Source organism: Loxodonta africana, chromosome 2 (assembly GCF_030014295.1).
Source record: "Loxodonta africana isolate mLoxAfr1 chromosome 2, mLoxAfr1.hap2, whole genome shotgun sequence".
Lineage (NCBI taxonomy): Eukaryota > Metazoa > Chordata > Mammalia > Proboscidea > Elephantidae > Loxodonta > Loxodonta africana.
Genome location: NC_087343.1, coordinates 127,521,054 through 127,542,174, shown reverse-complemented (window position 1 = coordinate 127,542,174; position 21,121 = coordinate 127,521,054). Strand labels below are relative to the sequence as shown.

General features: G+C 38.9%; 1 protein-coding gene across 1 annotated transcript in view; it reads left to right on the top strand.

Annotated features, from left to right (window-relative positions):
* ADAMTS19 (ADAM metallopeptidase with thrombospondin type 1 motif 19) overlaps nucleotides 1–21,121 on the top strand; it is a 326,216-nt gene that overhangs the window by 270,360 nt on the left and 34,735 nt on the right. Inside the window, exons 19-21 of the mRNA XM_064275572.1 lie at nucleotides 2,894–3,029; nucleotides 10,516–10,720; nucleotides 12,167–12,319. Coding sequence (XP_064131642.1) covers nucleotides 2,894–3,029; nucleotides 10,516–10,720; nucleotides 12,167–12,319 — 494 coding nt within the window. The remainder of the gene's footprint in view (nucleotides 1–2,893; nucleotides 3,030–10,515; nucleotides 10,721–12,166; nucleotides 12,320–21,121) is intronic.

Genomic DNA, 21,121 nt, shown 5'->3' with positions numbered 1-21,121 from the left:
AGGTGCTCCCTAAACAGTGCCGATACCTATATTCCTTTTGATATGTCAACACTTATACTTTAAAAGATTTTTTTTCAATGTCTCAATATGTTAGTTCTGGGCTAAGGTTAAAAATTTTCTAAGGGAAGAAAAAATGCAGCATAATTAGCCTGGAGCTGTTTATTCTGTGACTACAGATACGTTTAGCAAAAAACTTTGTGGATACTGTTTGTCATCTTTTTGTGTTGTAGTTGGCAAAAAGCCATTATTTAAATTAGTTTAGGCAACTACATCTCTTCTATTAAAGTGTTTCATGACTATGAATGCTTTAAATTAGATTTTAAAACTAACATTTATATTTCATAAAAGTAACATTTATTTTAACTCTTAGCTATGCATCATCTAAGGGAGAAATAATACATATGTTAGCATTATCTGAAATTTGCATGATACCTATTTATTTTATGCATCAGGTCATAGAAGAGTACCTAAAGCATAGGAAACCGGGAGGAATTGGACAGAAAATATGTCCCTCATCTGACATTTAAGTAACAGTTACCTGGTGAGGCCAGTTTTCTCTATGTGGAAACATGTGCATAACAAGTGGCTTCTGATTCTGTTTATTTTAAAATGATTGAAGTTGTTGGGTATTAGGCACTAATACGCTAAGTCTAACACCACACCACACCCTTCTTGTAGGGAATCCTACCAAAAGATTGCCTGGACAACCCGTTTGCCTGAGGAATACGAAGCTGCCTTTCCTCTGAAATTGAGCATTAGATTACATTGCTACGTGCATTGCACAAGTCAGATTAGAGAGCTTTTGAGGGTATAGCTCTTGCATTCAATTAAGCAGAGTGTGCACTGCATAAAGTGTTTGGCCGAGGGAACCGCAATCCGGCCCAGACTCCATTTGCCAAGCCATGGGTCCTATCGTAGGGCTGCCTGTGCATGAAGAAAGCAGCACTGTTTTCAAATTCATCTGCCTACATGACATGATTTTTTTTCCCTTAATCCATCTGCTCTAAGGGGCACCTTCTACTAATCTGCAGTCTAACAGACATTGGACCCAAGGTGCTCACCATTGATGCCCACAAGGAGCCCTGGTAGTGCAATGGTTTAGTGCTCGCTGCTAACCAAAATTTTGGCAGTTCAAAGGCACCAGTGGCTCCACCAGAGAAAAGACCTGGCGATCTGCTCCTGTAAAGATTACAGCCTAGCAAACCCCATGAGACAGTTTTCCTCTCTCCTCTAGGGTTGTTACAAGTCGCAATTTGCTGGACGGCACACAGCAACAACAGTGCACACTCCTTAAAGTGCCGTGAAGGCCCTGGCTGGAGGCAAGCCTCTTCCCACACAAGGGAAGGTGCCTATTAACTTCCAAGTATTCTGTTGTCTGTATTGAGCTTCTACAGAATACATTGCATTTGATTGGGGATAATTTGGCCAACATTGTGCTGTCTGTTAGAAGACACAACTGAAGGTCCAAATGGTTTCAACAGTGTGATATGCATTAAGGACAGATGTAATTGTTAGTAAATCAACACATGTATGTAGTCAGATATATTTATCTTTACATTACAAATTGTGGTGGGAGTATGCTAAGGGGTCAGAGTAAGATCAAGGAAAGATCCTGAACCTATATCTATTTTTTGCCTTCTACTTGGCCACCCATTGTCTCTTCCCATCCTCTATTCAAATCAAAGTAAAAAATACATATATACTCCAAAATTATTAAAAGTGGTTCTCTCTCTATGTCCCTCTTTCTTCCTTCCTTGTTGCCAACCTACTATCTCTGTTCATCGAGTGAGAGAGTGACCTCTGTGCCACCAGCCCAGGCATTCAAGCGTGGCTGACCAGCATGAACCTATGAGTTCCCGGTTATCATTGCATGACCATTATAGAACCCTAAGGAATAGGTCTTTCAATAGTGACGCAAAAGACTTGTGATTTCTTCTTAATCCTTCATGACCACCTGGCTTCAAAACTATTGGTTGATTTAATTACTATTAAATAATAATGTAAATTAGATTATTAAATCATATATACATTTGTATCTTACAGAAACTTTTTATACAATTTTGTATAAAAATTGTGTAAGAATTTTGTGGAGAAACAGATTTGCACATATTTACTAGACTTTTTAAGTGTAAGGTGAAATAATAAGTTTTGCAAGTAAATGTGCTTATAAGGCTGTAAGCAAAATGAATACAGCATGCAAATGGTCATTTTTACCTATTAAGAAAGCTCACTATCTACAGACTTATCATACCAGAGAAAGTGGAAAAGCAGTTTGTCTGCAGTCTGCTGAAAGGTGAGACAAGCCCCATGCTTTTCTTAGAAAACATGACAGTCATCAGGGAGTGAGGAATTTCTAGAATGCTTGGGGTCTTTATCAGAGGCAGCTACATAACATATACTTCAGAGTTATCTGCAAGATAAGCTTGCTTTCCATAATTCACTACAGAGCAGTGATGTACAACCAAATGATAAAACCTGCACACATGTTTCTGTGCATGTTTGTGTACCCCAGGAAAGCCCACTAGTGAGAGTAGACTCCTGAGGTATCATGCAAATACAGCTTTCCACAACATATTGCTGAAAGATGGCTATTGTACTTTACAATGAATTTTCCTATTAATACCTTGTAAACCTATGTTGCCGTGTTCACATTATAATATAAAATTCCCCATTTCATCTCCCCTCCTAGAGGAAGAAAACCACCATTAATTTTCCTTGAACCTATAGATACATTTTGTTACATAAAATTATAATTAATATCTTCTCCATTGAGGTAATTTAAATTAGGTTAAAATACCTGTGAAAATTATAACGAAGCCTATGAACACCTACTAAATCCATTACGTAAAGGCAAATGGTAACATTTCTTTATATGTTTATTTGCTCTTTTCAGGAGAAAGGAAGACAACAGTATCCTGCACAAAAATTATGAACAAAAATAACAGCATTGTGGACAACAAGAAATGCAAATACTTAACCAAGCCCGAGCCACAGGTTCGAAAGTGCAATGAACAACCATGTCAAACGAGGTAACCCCATTCAGTCAATTGTTAAGAATTGTTTGGCCATTAAATACCTGGTTTTTAAAACACAATCAGATTATTATTGAATTTGCCTTTTCTTAAAAAAATGGAAAGGGATATGTACCTAAATGTAGATCTAAGCAATTGAGAGAATAGGCCTAATGGAAAGAGTATTGGAGCAGGACTAACTAAGCTTTCCACAGTATGAAAACAACCATTTGGCTGGAAGAAGGAGAAGGATTAATTTAAATTGTTTGGTAAACCATAGGTCGCCTTTTCAAAAATCAGGATATTTCACTGCATTTAACTATTTTGCTTCTAAATTTTCTGAAACAGTGTAGTTAGAACTTGCCAGAGCTGATATAAACCAAAATAGGATTGGCCAAGACCAAGGACCCAGGTAGAAACAATGGGATCAGGGTGGTCCCTTTGCTTCCTGATGCCAGATTGTCATTCCCTCTCCCAGAAGTCCCAATGCAAACTGCTCAACAGCTCATCTCTGATCGCCGGATTCCTGGCCTGGGTCTTATTTACTGGATGGACACTTTGGTCCCTTCCTGCTTCCCCAAAGAGTATTAGGCAGTACACTAGGCAGGAAGCCATGAGTCAGGGACACAACAGAGATGCTGAGAAGCTGAGAGTGGGGTAGAAAGTCTAAGTAATTATTATTATTTGTAATAAATAATAAATGTAAGTAAATATGTAAGATAAAATAATATGTGACGCCTTGGTCACTGAAAGATGAAGCAGAGACAAATGAGTGGACCTGGGACTAATTTAGAGTGGACCAGCAGCAAGGCTTCCATCACAGGGCTGTTGAACATCTTCCTGCTTTTATCTAAATATTGATCCTGGACTGGAGCAGGACTGAGCCCCCGTGTCAAAAGTCCTAAAAAACTTTCAGGGACAGGATGACAAGTACAGTGTGAGGCTGAGTTGACTCTGGAATATGGAGACAAGACCATTCACTGTAGCCTTACAGTCAGGGATTTGTTGAGGCTCAGTGAGTTACGTTGCAGTTGTGAGCTCTTAGTCAAACAGAGAATTCATCTTCCCCTCACAATTGCCTCTGCAGTGAAGCCACAAATTTTCACATCCAAAGACATTGTATGCAAAGGTTTGCAAAGAAGTTGGAGCTTTGTGGCAATCTATAACTAATATAATCACCCACCACAATGAGCAAGTGATAGAAGTGCTCTGAAAGACAGGGGGACAAAGTTGCCAAGTAACCATATTTTCTGCTTTTTTATCTTAAATAATCTCTGGGAATTAGTGTCGTCCAGGCAATGCTCAGTTCTTCTGGTTTCTCTCCTCTCCTGCTTTCCCCCCATCTGATGTACCACTGCGTCCTGAATCCCTCTTTATCTGGCTTGTTGCAAGCCCCACATATCTGACTCATGCCATGTTAACTAGAACTTAAAAGAATTTGCAAAATCATTTCTTTCTTTACATAGCTCTAATTTTAAGCCTGGCTTTTCCACAAATTCAATGTATTTAAGATACAGACTATCAACTTTTCCTTTCCTTTGCATTCCTGACCTGACAATCCTACCTCCCCAGGCAAAGATATGCTAAAAGATATGAGGAAATGATAAGTAAAGATAAATAGACAGACAAATAGAGCTAGCTGGCTGCCCTGGAGTCTGCTCTGAATGATGGCAACTTTATGTACAGCAGAATGAAACTTTGCCCAGTCCTACATTATCCTATTAGTCACCAGCATTTTCAAGTCCATCATTGCAGCTATTGTGCCAGCCCACCTCATCAATGGTCTCCCTTGCCCTTGCTGGCCCTCTTCTTCACCAAACATGATACCCTCCTCCAGCAATTAATCCCTCCTGATAACATATCCAAAGCAGACAAGTTGGACAGTGTTCAGTTGTGATTCATAAGGTTTTCACTGGCTAATTTTTGAGAGTGGATTGCCAGGTTGTTCTTCCTAGTCTTTTTTAGTAGGGCCACTCCACTGAAACCTGTCCAATGTGTGTGACCCTGCTGGTATTTGAAATGTCAGTGGCATAGAATTCAACTTCACAGCAACACCCAAGCCACCACAGTACGACAGACTGACAGAAGAGTGGTGGATGGTATATAAAATGAAGTGCAAAAAAGAAAAGTACAGTAATATATTTTTAATAATGTCATGTACATTGTACCTGCCTTGCTATATGCTTTTCAGCCTAACTAATAAGTAGGCGAACTGATAAAGTTTTTTATATGAGGCAGTGTAGGAATCAACAGGTATGGTGAAGTAGGGGATTATTATCACCTACAGTCAGGACTTGGAGCCCTTTCCAGTTAGGGCTAGACAGGTATATAGGCAGAATTTGGCCTTTCCCTGGATCCTTACTGTTATTACTATTCCTAAGAATATTTTTCTCTTTATTTTAAACACATAGATACTAAGATGTTAATTTACCTTGTGTTTCATAATTTATTAAAATATTTCAAAACGTCCCCCCAAAAACCCATCCATTGCCATTGAGTCGGTTCCTACTCATTAAAAAAAAAAATCATAGCGACCTTATAATTGGTTCGTATGCCATATGTTTTTTTCCATTTTAAAAAAAAGAACAGTAGCTTTTTCTGATACAACAGGAAACTTACATGAGCTAGATTTGAGGACTACAACATATTTGTTACATCTTGGTCTGTGGACAATTAGAATATACAATATACACCATTTATTGTTCATTCACTGATCTCGATCAGCCATCTCTGGGGAAAATGTCTCAATAATGACTTGAAAAAATGAGTAATATTAAGAGGTCAGTACGTTTCTGAGTGAGAAATTTTTGCAGCCAGAGACTGGAAGTTTTTTGTTAGAGCTTATTATCATTGTTCCCTTGGAAAGGGAGGCAGTGTGTTTTGAACCACCAAGAGGCTGTGTCAGTGAGGTTAACCAAAATACTGGAAAGTAAGAAATAGACGTCGGCAGTTATAAATAGCCATCATGAGAAAACTTTCTAAGACTTACTGGCATAACAAAATTTTTATCTCACCTATTTTTTCTTTTTCTGCACTTGAGTAAAAACTATTCTAATTTCCATTCACATTTACTGAAAAGGTCATCAAATGGACAGATGGAACCCCATGTGCCAAATATAAAATATATTGATTGACTAGCAAATACTTTTCTAAGAAGAAGGACTATGAGAGATTAAAAAAAAAAAAAAGGGACAGTTCAAATTAGATAAATTACAAAATATAAAATGTTTTCTCTTATTATACTTTTTGGTTCTTATATTCTGAGTAGCTTTCACAAGGAGTAGAAAAGGGAATATTTTATCATTATACGAAGGATATCTAAAATGGATTTTATTTCACAATTATGAGATTCCATGAAATTAGCAAATACTTCTCTTTTGAGTAGTATCTTCTGAGCTCCGTAATTCGGTGGACACATAATAAGACATGGGTTAAAATAGTGCTTATTGCATGGATATTCTTGGGCAGAAATACAAAGCCAAAATTATACTAAAATTGGAAGATAAACAATCACTTTAGGGAAAATCCACTTGGGGACTCCAAAGCAAAATGGTAGGTCTGCATCAGACTTGATAGACCAGACAACAAAAATCTTGATAGAGGCAGCACTAGAGCACAAATGATATCATGAATTTTGTCATTTTTCAGCAATGGAAACATAGATTCATTTAGAATTATACCATTTTACATACTAGAAGCAAGCAGGACATTGATTGACATGAACTGCCAGAAGTTCAAGCTAGATTCAGAAAAGGAGATAGAGCGAATGAGGGGTGTCATTGTTGATGCCAGATGGATCGTGGCTGAAAACAGAGAATGCCAGAAATACGTTTACATGTGTTGTATTGACTTTGCAAAGGCATTCATTCTGTGGATCGTAACAAATTATGGATAACATTGCAAAGAATGGGAATTCCAGAACACTTAACTGTGCTCATGAGGAACCTGTATATAGACCAAGAGGCAGCCATTTGAACAGAACAAGGAGATACTGCATGGGTTAAGGTATGGAAAGGTGTGCGTCAGGATTGTATCCTTTCACCATATTTATTCAATATGTATGCTGAGCCAATAATCCGAGAAGTTGGACTATGTGAAGAAGAACAAGCCATCCGGATTGAAGGAAGACTCATTAACCACCTGTGATATGCAGATGATACCACCTTGCTTGCTGAAAGTGAAGAGGCCTTGAAGCACTTACTAATGAAGATCAAAGACCACAGCCTTCGGTATGGATTACACCTCAACATAAAGAACACAAAAATCCTCACAACTGGACCAGTGAGCAACATCATGATAAACGGAGAAAAGATTGAAGTTGTCAAGGATTTCATTTTACTTGGATCCACAATCAACAGCCATGGAAGCAGTAGTCAAGAAATCAAAAGATGCATTGCATTGGGCAAATCTGCTGCAAAGGACCTCTTCAAAGTGTTGAAGAGCAAAGATGTCACCCTGAAGACTAAGGTGCACCTGACCCAAGCCATGGTATTTTCAATCACATCATATGCATGTGGAAGCTGGACAATGAATAAGGAAGACCGAAGAAGAGTTGACGCCTTTGAATTGTGGTGTTGATGAAGAATATAGAATATACCATGGACTGCCAAAAGAACGAACAAAACTGTCTTGGAAGAAGTACAACCAGAATGCTCCTTAGAAGCAAGGATGGCGAGACTGCGTCTTACATACTTTGGGCATGTTGTCAGGAGGGACCAGTCCCTGGTGAAGGACATCATGCTTGGTAAAGTCAGCAAAGAAGAGGAAGACCCTCAATGACATGGATTGACACAGTGGCTCCAACAATGGATTCAAGCATAACGATGATTTTGAGAGTGGTGTAGGACTGGGCAGTTTCTTTCTATCGTATGTGAGGCCACTACAAGTTGGAACTGACTCGACAACATTTAAGACAGGAATTCCTGGGTGGTGCAAGTGGTTATCATGCCCAGCTGCTAAATGGAAGGTTGGAAGTTTGAGTTCACCCAGATTTCCCTCAGAAGAAAGTTCTGGCAATCTACTTCTGAAAAATCAGCCATTGTAAACTTTATGGAGCACAGTTCTCCTGTGACACGTGGGGTCGCTGTGAGTCAGAGTTGACTTCAGAGGTACTGGTACACATGAGAAAACTAGGCTATAGAGGATAAATGACTCCTCAAGATTTGAATCATTGCCAAGAGCACTTGGGTTTAAGTGAATTTGAAATAACTGAGGCTATTTCTGTAAAGCAAAAAGAGAAACAAATTCCATTTCAAGAAATGCTTAATGAGACACTGTTACATGAAAAGCATTGTGGGTGCAGAGAAGAATAAGACATTGATTTCTACCTTTGAGATTCTTATATACTAATTAGGTAGCCTTTGAGCTCCTCCTCTTCCCACTTGAGTGCTACAGCTAGGTAATAGAGGGCAGAGGCAAGGATGCTGTCAGTTGGGGACAGAGAAGCTGTGCTAGGAAGAAGGGGATGGAGCTAGGTGTTAAGGGTGGCGGTGAGACATTCTGGCCAGAGGATCCTACATAAACAAATGCCGTGAGGTAAAAATAGAGAGTGTTGGGGGAGCAAGATGAATGTATGGTTTATTTTCTAAAGAAGTAGGAGATGAGGCTAGAGAAATATATATATATATATATCATTTACTATGTACTGAGTGCCTGTTGTAGGTCAGGCAGTATAATAATAAACACTTTTGCAAATGAGAAAATGGAAACTTTACAGCTGTTAAGTATTGTTTCAAGAATGTGCACAGCTTGTAAGGAACGCAGAAATAAACTCAGGTCTTCTCGCTGCCCTACACTGCACTGAAATCAGACTGTGCAGAGATTAGTGGGCGGTTTGGATTCCCCTGTAAGGTTGTCCAAATAATGGGAAACCCGTAATGAATTTTTCTTGACAGGAATCATACAAATATCAAATTTTGTGAATCATTTTTCTGGAATAGGTCTTGGTTCCTTCCAGAAATAAATTTGGGGAGGTGTCTAGATTAGTGGTCCTTAGGGCAGATCTCAGTCCCGGGTGGCACAAATGATTTTGCACTTGGCTGGTAACCAAAAGTTTGGCAGGTCAAACCCACCCAGCAGTACGACTGAAGAAAAGTCTTGACAATCTGCTTCCGTAAAGGTTGTTATTATTGTTATTAGTTGCCATCAAGTTGATTCCAACCCGTGGCAACCCCTGTGTTACAGAGTAAAACTGCTCCATAGGGTTTTCTTGGTTAATTAAACACTGACTGCTAACTGAAAGGTGGGTGGTTTTCAAACTTACAAGCTGCTCTGTTGGAAAAAAAAGACCTGGCCATCTGCTCCTGTAAAAATTACTGCCTAGGAAACCCTGTGGGGGCAGCTCTACTCTGTCCTATAAGGTCACTACAAGTTGGAATTGACTAGACAGTACACAACAACAAATCTTTACGGAGGCAGATCTCCAGGCCTTTTCTTCTGCAGTCCCACTGAGTGGGTTTGAGCCAACAAGCTTTTGGTTAGCAGTCAAGCACAAACCAAGAAAACCCTATGAAGCAGTTCAACTCTGTAACACATGGGGTCACCATGAGCTGGAATCTACTCAACAGCACAAGACAACAGGACAGCTCTCAATTCATTAGAAATGGAAGTGTCCTACATATGTTATCTATCATTGCCCTAATGACTGTTCGGAAAAAAAAAATCTCCATCTAGGTATTAAAATACATATATATGGGTTGAACGATGGAATCAGTGAAACACAAGAGTAAGTAATATTGGAGTCCTGAGAACCTCTAAAAGGAGGTTGTTTCAAATTTAGTCCTCTGAATCCGTCATTGCAATGTCTGTCTATGATCTCAGCTAGTGAGTAGCTAACCTGAAGAAGCAGCACGTAGCCCTACCTGGGAGGATGTGTCCCAGTCACAGAAACCTTGTTGCCAACAATAAGCAGAATGTACTTATAATTGCTTTGTCCAAGTAAGAGTGGGTGCTCCATTGCAGACATCTGTTACCTTGCTAATATCCGCATACCTCTCATTGTGAAGTGGTCTACAGCCTTAGGTCATTTTCTAGCTCCACAACCGTGTGACTTTTGGCAAGTTACTAAACCTCTGAGTGCCTCTGTTTCCTCTTCTGTAAAATGGCCATGATACTTGTAATACCTAAAACATGAGTTGTTGTGAAGATTTAAAACACAAAGAACAGGAGTCAGGCATGTTAACAATTTTATACTTATAAGGTATCTCTCTATATGGCAAGACGATAATAAACATAAATAATAAAAGGCAAAGCACACAGTATGACATGGACTTAATCTGAAATATACTTTGAGATTCTAGAAAGGGCAAGGTCCTGAGATAAGAAACATGGGGAATTCAAAGCAATGGAAAGCATGGGCATCCTGAAAAAACTATGATGTTAATAATGTTAATAAAAAAAATAAAACACATTACTGTGTAAAATTTTTATAACTCTAGACATGTTAAGATATATAGTGGTTAAATATTTTATAACTTCTTTTCAATGACTCTTGCTTTACTTTTAGATGGATGATGACAGAATGGACCCCGTGTTCACGAACTTGTGGAAAAGGGATGCAGAGCAGACAAGTGGCCTGTACCCAGCAACTGAGCAATGGGACTCTGATTAGAGCACGGGAACGGGACTGCACGGGGCCCAAGCCCGCCTCTGCCCAGCGCTGCGAGGGCCAGGACTGCATGACTGTGTGGGAAGCGGGAGTGTGGTCCGAGGTGCAGTACATGCTTCACTTCTTTTCATTTTCCTTCTCTGACTTTTTTGTTTTTAATTGAAGTAGAATGTATACAACTAAAACATTTGCCACGTAAACTGTTTTTAACTATACAATTCAGTAACATTAATTACATTTACCATGTTGTACAACCATCCCCACTGTCCACTTCCAAATGATTTTCATCGTCCTAAACAGAAACTCAGCACCCCTTAAGCAGTAACTCCCTATTCCTCCCTCCCCCAAGACCCTGGTAACCACTAATAAACTTTTTTGCCTCTATGCAGTTTCCTCTTCTGGATATTTCATATAATTGGTATCATACAATATTTGTTCTTTTGTGACCAACTTATTTTACTCCAGGTAATGTTTTCAAGGCTCATCCATGTTGTAGCATGTATCAAAACTTCATATATTTTTATTGTTGAATAATATTACATTGTATGGATGTATCACCATTTGTTTATCCATTCACCTGTTGGCAGACATCTTGGTGGCTTCCAAGTTTTAACCATTATGGATAAGGCTGTTACAAGCATTTGTGTGCAGGTTTTTATATGAATGTAAATTTTCAGCTCATTTGGGTAAATAGCAAGCAGCATGATTGCTGGATTGTATGGTAAAACTATGTTTAGTTTTGTAAGAAACTGACAAACTGTCCTCCAAACTGGATGTACCATTTTGCGTTTTCACCAGCAATGAATAAGAATTTCCTATTGCTCCACATACTTGCCAGTATTTGTGGTGTTGTCAGTATTTTGGAATTTAGCCATTCTAAAAAAAAAAAAATTTATTTTTTAATATATGTATGGAGTCCCTGGATGGTGCAGATTGTTAACACGCTCATCTGCTAATCACAAGGTTGAAGGCTCGAGTGCACCCAGAGGTACTTCAGAAGAGAGGCCTTGTGATCTACTTCTGAAACATCCAACCACTGGAAGTCCGTGGAGCACAGTTTTACTCTGACTCACACACTCACATGGATTGCCATGATTTGGAATTGACTCAATGGCAACTGATTTTTTTGTTTGTTTGTTTAATAATCATATAAAGAAATTCTTAATTTTGTTTTTGCTGAAATTTACTTTTTTTTTTAGCTTTCAGGAATGTTGAGAAATGACATTCTGACTATATCAATCAAATTTCTACATCTTGTTTCAATCATGGGTTATTGTTTGTCTTTCTAAAGAACCCCTGTGTTTATATTACTCTCTATAGTAGTGACGCAATGTTCCTGAAGTCCATTTATGTCCAGCACTGCATCCTAAGGTCCATCTGGCCTCCAGTACTGGCGCTTAGCCTGATGTTTCTCTCACACTTACATCTCGCTCTTTTACCTGCCTTGTATGTGAGAGCTGAGTAGAAAGCAATACCTAACATAATTTAATCTGTAGTCCGTATCTCCTAGTCAAAGTCTTTATCCAGTCTCTCTAATGTTGTCTTTCAGTGTTCAGTCAAGTGTGGCAAAGGTGTACGTCATCGAACCGTGAGGTGTACCAACCCTAGAAAGAAATGTGTCCTCTCCACCAGACCCAGGGAGACTGAAGACTGTGAGGATTACTCGAAATGCTATGTATGGAGAATGGGTGACTGGTCTAAGGTAGGAATCGTTCCTTAGATTCTCAGTGTTAGGTTTCAACAATGTCAGCATTGCCCTGGATACTATGGCCATACACTATGGCGTTTAGGAAGGATAGAGGGTAGACATAAAGATTATGAGATGTGGAGTATTAAGCATGCTAACAGCTCTGCTATTACTGTCTCTGATCATGATCTCCATAAAACTGTGTTAAACATTAAGTAAGGTAAAGTATATAAAGCACTTAGCACCATACTTGGCACAAAGGAAATACTCAAAAAATAGTAGCCATTACTATTGCTCTGTTGTTACTTTTGTTGATGTATTCTTTCCCAGAATATTTTTCCATAAGACTTACCTGATAGATAGTCAGAATGCTATCAGATAAGTAAATTCAAAATGCAAGTAAGGAATAAAAATTAATAAAAAACAAATAATTAAGAGATAGTGGCAGAACAAAGTGAATTCAGATCTTAATAGGAAGAAGCTGTCTTTTTCCCATAAATTTTGTTGAGTATGTGTAGAAGAAATGTGAAAGAACAGAATTCTTGAAGACCTTTGGTCAAATGGAGTGTTTACCATTCATTTGCTAGATTTAATGTAACAATAACAGTAAGAAACATATTACTCATTACTGCTGAGCCAATTCTGACTCATAGTGACCCTATATGGAGTAGAGCTGCCCCATATGGCTCCCAAGGCTGTAAATCTTTATGGAAGCGGACTGCCACATCTTTCTCCCACAGAGCAGCTGGTGGGTTTGAACCACCTGCCTTTCGGATAGCAGTAAGTGCTTAACCTCTGTGCTACTAGGGCTCCTAATAATAGTAATACTTCCTTAAAAATTACACAAGTAGAGATTCTTATATAAAAGGGCTTTAGAAAATACCTCATGTATTCACTGCGAAGATTCATAAATCTGTTAAGATGAATAAACCCCTTGTAATAAGATAAAATTCTGATCAGAACCTGGGTGAAAGCAGCTTTCAAATACTTATTTTCAGAAATGTATTAATCAAATGATCCCCTGTGTCTTCACTCATTTAACTTGGATATTATATGCTTCTTATCACAGAATCATAAAAGCCTAGAGCTTAAAAGAGATACAATAAACCCTCTCTTTTCCTTTATTTCATAAATGAAAACAATAACATAGTGGCATGGTGGGGAGGGTGGTTATTAATAAATAATCCTAAAGCAGGTCATTCTGGAAAAAAATCTTTTCAGTGTGTAAAGCACTGTGGTTATCCACCTTGCCCAAAATTGCCAAAAATGCCTTGTCACTTAAAATCTAACGTCTTGAGCTCACTCATGCCTTTTCTCCCTAACAGAAGTTTTGTACATTAGCATCTCTGAAATCTCTGTGTATTATAGTCACTCTTTGTACTGTGCACAACATTCAGGGTTCACATTTGAACTCTATAATGGATGTATTTGTAAACAAGTAAGCCAATACCTGACTACAGAGTTAGGAAATATTCAGCCCATTCCATGCAACCTTTAACTGGTGAATCACATAGGGGAACATCAAACTTTAAAGTAAACAGCTTTGCAGTGCAGAGGGCTCCAGAATAACCACCGCTCAGTTCTGTTATGTTCGGAGTGTGTATTTCCTTAACAGAGGGAGAGAAAGACAGTGGGATGATAGAGAAAGAGAGATTGACTTAGAAGTCAAGATACCTGAGGGACAATTTGGACACCCTCATTTCATGGGTAAGTAAATTGTTTAACCATAGAATTCCTTGGTGTCTTTGTTTCCACATGAGTAAAAAGGAAAATAGAGAACACCAGTGTTCTTAAGCTATATTTATATTAACTTTCCATTCAGCACTGAAGGTAAAGGATAAAATGAAGAAGAAGAGAAAGGACTAGCTGGAGAAGGTGAGGCAGATTCTCTGTTGTTCCCTTGAATTGTAGCAACTTCTCATTTGCTTATTTTGGCTAGTAAATTCCATTCTGGACAAGTTTTCTCTGAAAGAAACAATTCTGTTGTAACAAAAAGTTTCAAAAGCACTAGCATAGTTGAGCTATAATTTTTTTTTTTTTTTTACAACTTTGGCTACTAATAATAATATTTTAAGTGATAGATATTTTTAACTTCCAGTTAACTACCAAACCAAAAAAAACCCAAACCTGTTGGCACGGAGTCGATTCTGACTCATAGTGACCCTATAGGACAGAGTAGAACTGCCCCGTGGTGTTTCCAAGGTTGTAATCTTTATGCAAGCAGGCTGCCACATCTTTCTCCCTTAGAGCAGCTGGTGGGTTCGAACCACCGACCTTTCAGTTAGCAGCTGAGTACTTAACCACTGCGCCACCAGGGCTCCTTCTAGTTAACTACAAAAAACAAACAAAAAAACCCCAGAAGATACAGATTATGTTGTAATTTATGACAGCACCGTAGTCTCTTGCATTGCTGCATGTGGAATTGTGACCAGCAAATCCTGTACATATGACAAAGACTATTACTTTATCAGCATTTTGTGATTTTCGGTGTACAGAATCTGTACCTGCTTTGCTAGATTTACCTAACTATTCCATTTTGTTGTGTGATTATAAATGGTATTGTATTTTTTATTTTATTTTCCGATTACTCATTGTTTATGTATAGAAATAGGATTGATTTTTGTGTGTTGACCTTCTATCTTAAGACCTCGCTTAACTCACTTATTAGTTCTAGGAGTTTTTTGGTGGATTCCTTGGAATTTCCTAAATAGACAATCATGTAATCTTCAAACACGGGTAGTTTTCTCTCTTCCGTTCTGATTTGTATACCTTTAATTTTACTTTCTTGCTGTACCACCCTGGCTAGAACCTCCAGTACTGTGTTGAATATCAGTGATGAGAGCAGACATTGTGGCTTGTTTCTGATCTTAGAGGGAAAGCATTCAGTTTTTTGCCAGTAAGTATGCTGATAGCTATAGATAATACTATTACTTCTGATTAATGCCAATTATGTGGCCTCTGGTAAAATCTTAAGTTAACCTGAAATTAAGTCAGGAGATTAGAAAGCGTTGATTTGGGCTTTTTATGATAAACCTGAAAAAACATATTTTCAGTTTTACCACAATTATACGTATGAAAGTTTTAAATATACTTTGATTGAATTTCTTTAAATTCGTTTTGTTATGTTACTGTTTTGCTACCCAGCTAGAACATAGCCTTTGTGATTGAGGAAAGAAATAGATAGCTCTAAAGGATATTCATCTTTATACCCATGCCATTTTACCTTTGTTTGTTGGTCTGTTTGTTTCTTTATTTTCTTGTTTGGAAGGTCCAGTGTGTTGTGGTGTTTTTCTCTTTGGGAGCTCTTTATAAATATCAGTCTGCTCATTCCATGATGCCATTTTTTCCTTCTTCACTTACTGGTTCTCAACATCACAGATGCAAAAAGCAGTGCGTACAAATTAAAGCCAGCAGCTTCATGTGAATTTGATTTCACCTCTTCTTTTATATGCTCCTAAGATATCACTTTCATGTTAAAATGAAGACCATCCCAAAATAATTACAGAAAAAAGGAATAATGCTTGGATTATTAAGTTTCCCTGATTAAAGTATTTATGGGCAAAGGAAACACACATAGATCTCTTATTCTTATCAGCTGTGTCCCTGGAACAGAAATAGCAACAAGATGTGTGTGATTCTCGGAGGATTCCCATGCTCTTCTGAGGTCAATTAATATGACACTTTCATTCAAACTCTACTAATGTTTTTAAACTAGTAATAAATCTAAGTGGATGTAAAATTAAGCCTAGGATTGGCTTTTATCAAGAATATTCCATATACAAACTATAAAGTCTAGTTTTGAACGCCTGCTTCTCCCTTTATAATATAGATGGTTCACTAAGAGAATCAGTTAAAAGAAAAATATATCCTCAGATTCTCCCGTGTTTAGGAGTCAATGACCACTACTGGGTAAAGATAATATTGCCCACATGGAGGCTTACTAAAATTATGGTTTATGCCTCAAAATATGTTCATTGCATTTGTATCAGCCTATATGATCTCTGGCATTTATGTTTGGGGTGGTTTTGTGTAAACAGTGGGAAAATTGTTCTTGATTTGAGAGGAAAAAAAGTAGGCCCTCAGGAAAAAAAAATCTGTGTGATAAAATCATTGAACTCTGATTTCTAAGTAGATTAATGCAGTCTTTGTTGAATACTCTTACTTATTTCATAGAGAATACAAAGCTGGCAAAAATAGGACACAATGTGGTTACTTAGCTCCGGCTTGGGTTAACCATTAACACAATTATATGGCATGTTCTAGTTACATCTTTGATATAGATATGGCCTTAGGGTCTTTGCTGGAAGGGAGAACACGACCCACATGTTTCATGAGAATATAAATCTGCATTCACTCATTTAAGCTGTTCTAAATATGAAACACTGACATGAAAAATAACGAAGTCCCTTATGTTTAATGAAATGTTAACATATTTTCTGCTTGTGTTTGAGCTTTCTGCCTTCATTTGAACTTCTGCTACTTCTGGTTTTCATTATTAGAGACTAGTGGAGGAGCAAGTAAAAGAGGATTTTTTAAAATCTACCTGTTACATAGAATGTAGTCCTTTGTGAAACTTTCATAGAATTCACTCTTCTGTGCAACATTCAGAGATAGTTTATGCTTATTCAACTGAAATTTAATGAGAAACAAGACACCTTGTTTCAAATTGCACATGTTCTTGGTTTATTCTTAGATTCAATTTATGTACTATAATTCAAATTTATGTAGTCTTTTAAAATTCTGGGAAATGAATAGTTTTGGCCACATACCAAATTATGACATTTTAAATAGATTTTGGACAAGAGCTTATGAGTCTTTTTGAGATCATTCAAAATAATGTTGGTATCACAATACATTATTTTGGGGTGATTTGATTATATAGATAATGAGGTATATCTTTGCTTACAAGTGATAAATATAAAGTTTTCAGCATAATGTGAGTCATTTTTTACTTGTTCAGCAAAGGAAATCATAGTTATATTCAGAATGTTCAATTACATAGAAAAATAATAGATGAGTAATTTAAAAATCAAAGTAGTTCCTCAAGGAAATAAATTAGTTCTCAATGCCACTTTCTAAATATGAAAGTTCTTTTAACACGAGTGGAAATTCTACTTATTCTGAGGTCATTCTCATAGTGAAGATATCCTAGCTTATGTTGTTGTTACATGCTGTCGAGTTACTTCTGGCTCATAACGACGCTACATACCACAGAATGAAACACTGTCCGGTCCTGCGCCATCCTCACAATCTTTACTATGTTTGAGCCCATTGTCACAGCCACTGTCAATTCATCTTGTTAAGGGTCTTCCTCTTTTTCTCTGACCCACTACCTTACTAAGCATGATGTCCTTCTCCAGGGACTGGTGCCTCCTGATAACATGTCCAAAGTAGACGAGACTAAGTCTCACCCTCCTTGCTTCTAATGAGCACTTTGGTTATACTTCTAAAACAGACTTGTTCATTCTTCTGGCATTCCATGGTATATTCAATATTCTTTGCCAACACCATAATTCAAAAGCCTCAATTTTTCTTTGGTCTTCCTTATTCATTGCCCAGCTTTCCAATGCATAGGAGGTGATTGAAAACATTATGGCGTGGATCAGGGGCACTGTCTTTGGCTGAGTTCTCTAGAGAAGCAAAACCAGTAAAGTGCGTAAATAGAGAGAAAGAGAGAGATTTATATCAAGGAAATGGCTCATGCAATTGTAGAGGCTGGAACATCCCACGTCCATGGGTCAGGATAGAGGCTTCTCTTGATTCACATAGTCGTAGGGGTTGGCGAACCCAAGATCAGCAAGTCAGAGAGCAGGGATCTTGCTCACAGGCTGAGAAGATCAAGGAATCCCAAGATCGGCAAGCAAGGCACAGGTAAGCTACAGCTCAAGTCCCAAGAACCAGGCCAGAAAAACAGAAGCCAGCTACAGGATCCAGTGCAAGCAAAAAGCCCCCAAGCCTTGCCAGAATGTCTGCTTATATTTGATGTGGGCCATACGCTCAAAAAAACTCATTTTCAACAGACTGGCCACTCACTGCGGATCCCATCATGGAGGTGATCATGTATCAGATCTCAACAGGGAAGTGATCGCAATGTTATATGACAGCCAAAACACTGAGAATCGTGGCCCAGCCGAGTTGACACTCAATCTTAACCATCACAGTCCACCCCTTGTCAGCTTGGCACCTGTACACGTCTTAAACCATACTTAATCTCTGACTAAATACAGTTATAAAGTCGTATTTGCACCTAACATGATACAACTAACACACACGCAAAGCAGAAATACTCATAACAATTACAGTTCTTGTTTCTGTAACTGGTCATGTGGCTGTAACTGGTATTTAGAACTACCTTCTCCCTCCACCCATTCCGCATTCCCTTTGCCCTCAGCAAGCACCTCAGCTGGCCGTAGTTCTTTGCCTGGTGGGGTGACCCAAAACTTCATTCCTGAAGGATCTGGGCCATTAGTAGTCATGTCAGAATTGGATTGCTGTAGTTTACCATTAACTTTAATCACGGTGTGTGATAGTACTAAGAGATGCCCTGAAAGATCTCCTGTGTTCCAGACATACTCTTCTTTACCTCCATTATGTAATATCAATCTAATTTCCTCTTGGTAATCAAAATCAATCACACCAGCCAGTATAGTAATTCCTTTCTTTGCCTGTTGATCTAGAAGCATAAGGAGCCCAAAGTGGCCAGGTGGCATTCTTAGCTTCCAGTTCAGTGGAATCAGTGATGTGTCTCCAGGAGGGAGTATTCCTCCTTTTGGAACTAAGACTTCTAGACCTACAGAGCATAAGGTCACAGTGACAGGAACCAAAATCTTATAAGTGGGTCATTAGGGATAGTAGTGTGTTGTACCACTCCCATTTCTACCCCTCGATTCCTGGACCCATGAATCCTGGCTGTGGGAGAAATGGCACAGTACATTGGATACTAGTTTAGAACATATATTGCCCCAACCCTTCAAGGTATTGCCACCTAGCTGGTACCATAAATGTGTCTTTAGAAGTCCATTACATCATTATATGCAGCCAGCTGCTTCAGGATTATGAGGAACATGGTAAGACCTGTGAATTCCATGAACATGGGTCCATTGTTGCACTTCATTTGCTATTAAGTGAGTCCCTTGATCTGAGACAATGTTGTGTGGGATACCACGACAGTGGGTAAGGCATTCTGTAAGTCTGTACAGTAGTTTTGGTAGAAGTATTGCATGCAAGGAAGGCAAATCCCTATCCAGAGTAAATGTCTATTCCAGTAAGAACAAAATGCTGCCCTTTCCATGATGGAAGTCGTCCGATGTAATCAACTTGCCACCAGGTTCCTGGATGATCACCTCAAGGGATGGTGCCATATTGGAGATTCAGTGTTAGTCTCTGCTGCTTGCAGACTGGGCACTCAGTAGTGGCTGTAGCCAAGTTGGCCTTGACGAGTGGAAGACTACGTTGCTGAGCATAACCTCTGTCCCTGCCACCACGGCCACTTTTTTCACGAGCTCATTGAGCAGTCACAGGAGTAGCTGGGGAAATAGGATGACTGTTTTCCACAGGACGTGTCACCCTATTCACTTGATTGTTAAATTCCTCCTCTGCTAAGGTCACCCTTTGGTGAGCATTCACATGAAACACAAATATCTTCACTTCTTCACCCATTCAGAGAGGTCTGTCCACATACCTCTTCCCCATAAAACATTGTGTCCAGTTTTCCAATTGTGTACCTTCCAAGTCCTTGACCATCCAGCCAAACCATTGGCCACAGGTCATGAATCAGTATACAATTGTACATCTGGCCGTTTCTTCTCCCAATCAAAGTGAACAACCAGGCTCACTGCTCAAAGTTCTGCCCATTAGGTGGATTTATTTTCACCGTTGTCCTTCAAGAAGGTACCAGAAAGGGGCTATAGTGCTGCTGCTGTCCACTTTCAGGTGGACCTTGATTGCCTTTCACTTCCACAAGATGTAACACTGGTCCATTACATTCATGACATTATGCTGTTTGGACCTATTAAGGAAGAAGGGTCAATGACTCTGGACTTATCAGTAAAATATTTGCGTGCTAAAGAATGGGAAATTAATCCCACAAAATTCAAGTGCCTTCCACCTCAGTGAAGTTTCTAGGGGTCCAGTGGTGTGGGGGAAACCCTGGTGGTGTAGTGGTTAAAAGCTACGGCTGCTAACCAAAAGGTCATCAGTTCTAATTCACCAGGTGCTCCTTAGAAACCCTATGGGGGCAGTTCTACTCTGTCCTATAGCATCACTATGAGTCGGAATTGACTCAATGGCAATGGGTTTGGTTTGTTTGGAGTGGTGTGGGGCATGTCGAGATATTCCTTGTAACTTATTGCATCTGGCTCCTCCCACAACTAAAAAGGAGGCACAATGCCTAGTGGGCCTCTTTGGATTTTGGAGGCAACATATTCCTTATTTGAGTGTGCTACTCTGGCCTGTTTATCAAGTGACTCAAAAATCTGCTAGTTTTGAGTGGGGCCCAGAACAAGAGAAGGTTCTGCAACAGGTTCAGGCTGTTGCAGCCACTCTGCCACTTGGGCCATATGATTCAGCTAAGCCAATGGTGCTTGAAGTGTCCATGGCAGAAAAAGATGCTGTTTGGAGTCTTTGACAGGCCCCTATTGGTGAATCACAAAGCAGACCCTTAGGATTTTAGAGCAAAGCCCTGCCATCCTCTGCAGTTAAATAGACTGCTTTTGAGAAACAGCTTTTGGCATGTTACTGGGCCTTATTAGAGACTGAACACTTAACCATGGAACACCAAGTCACCATGAGCCCTGAGTAGCCCATCATGAACTGGGT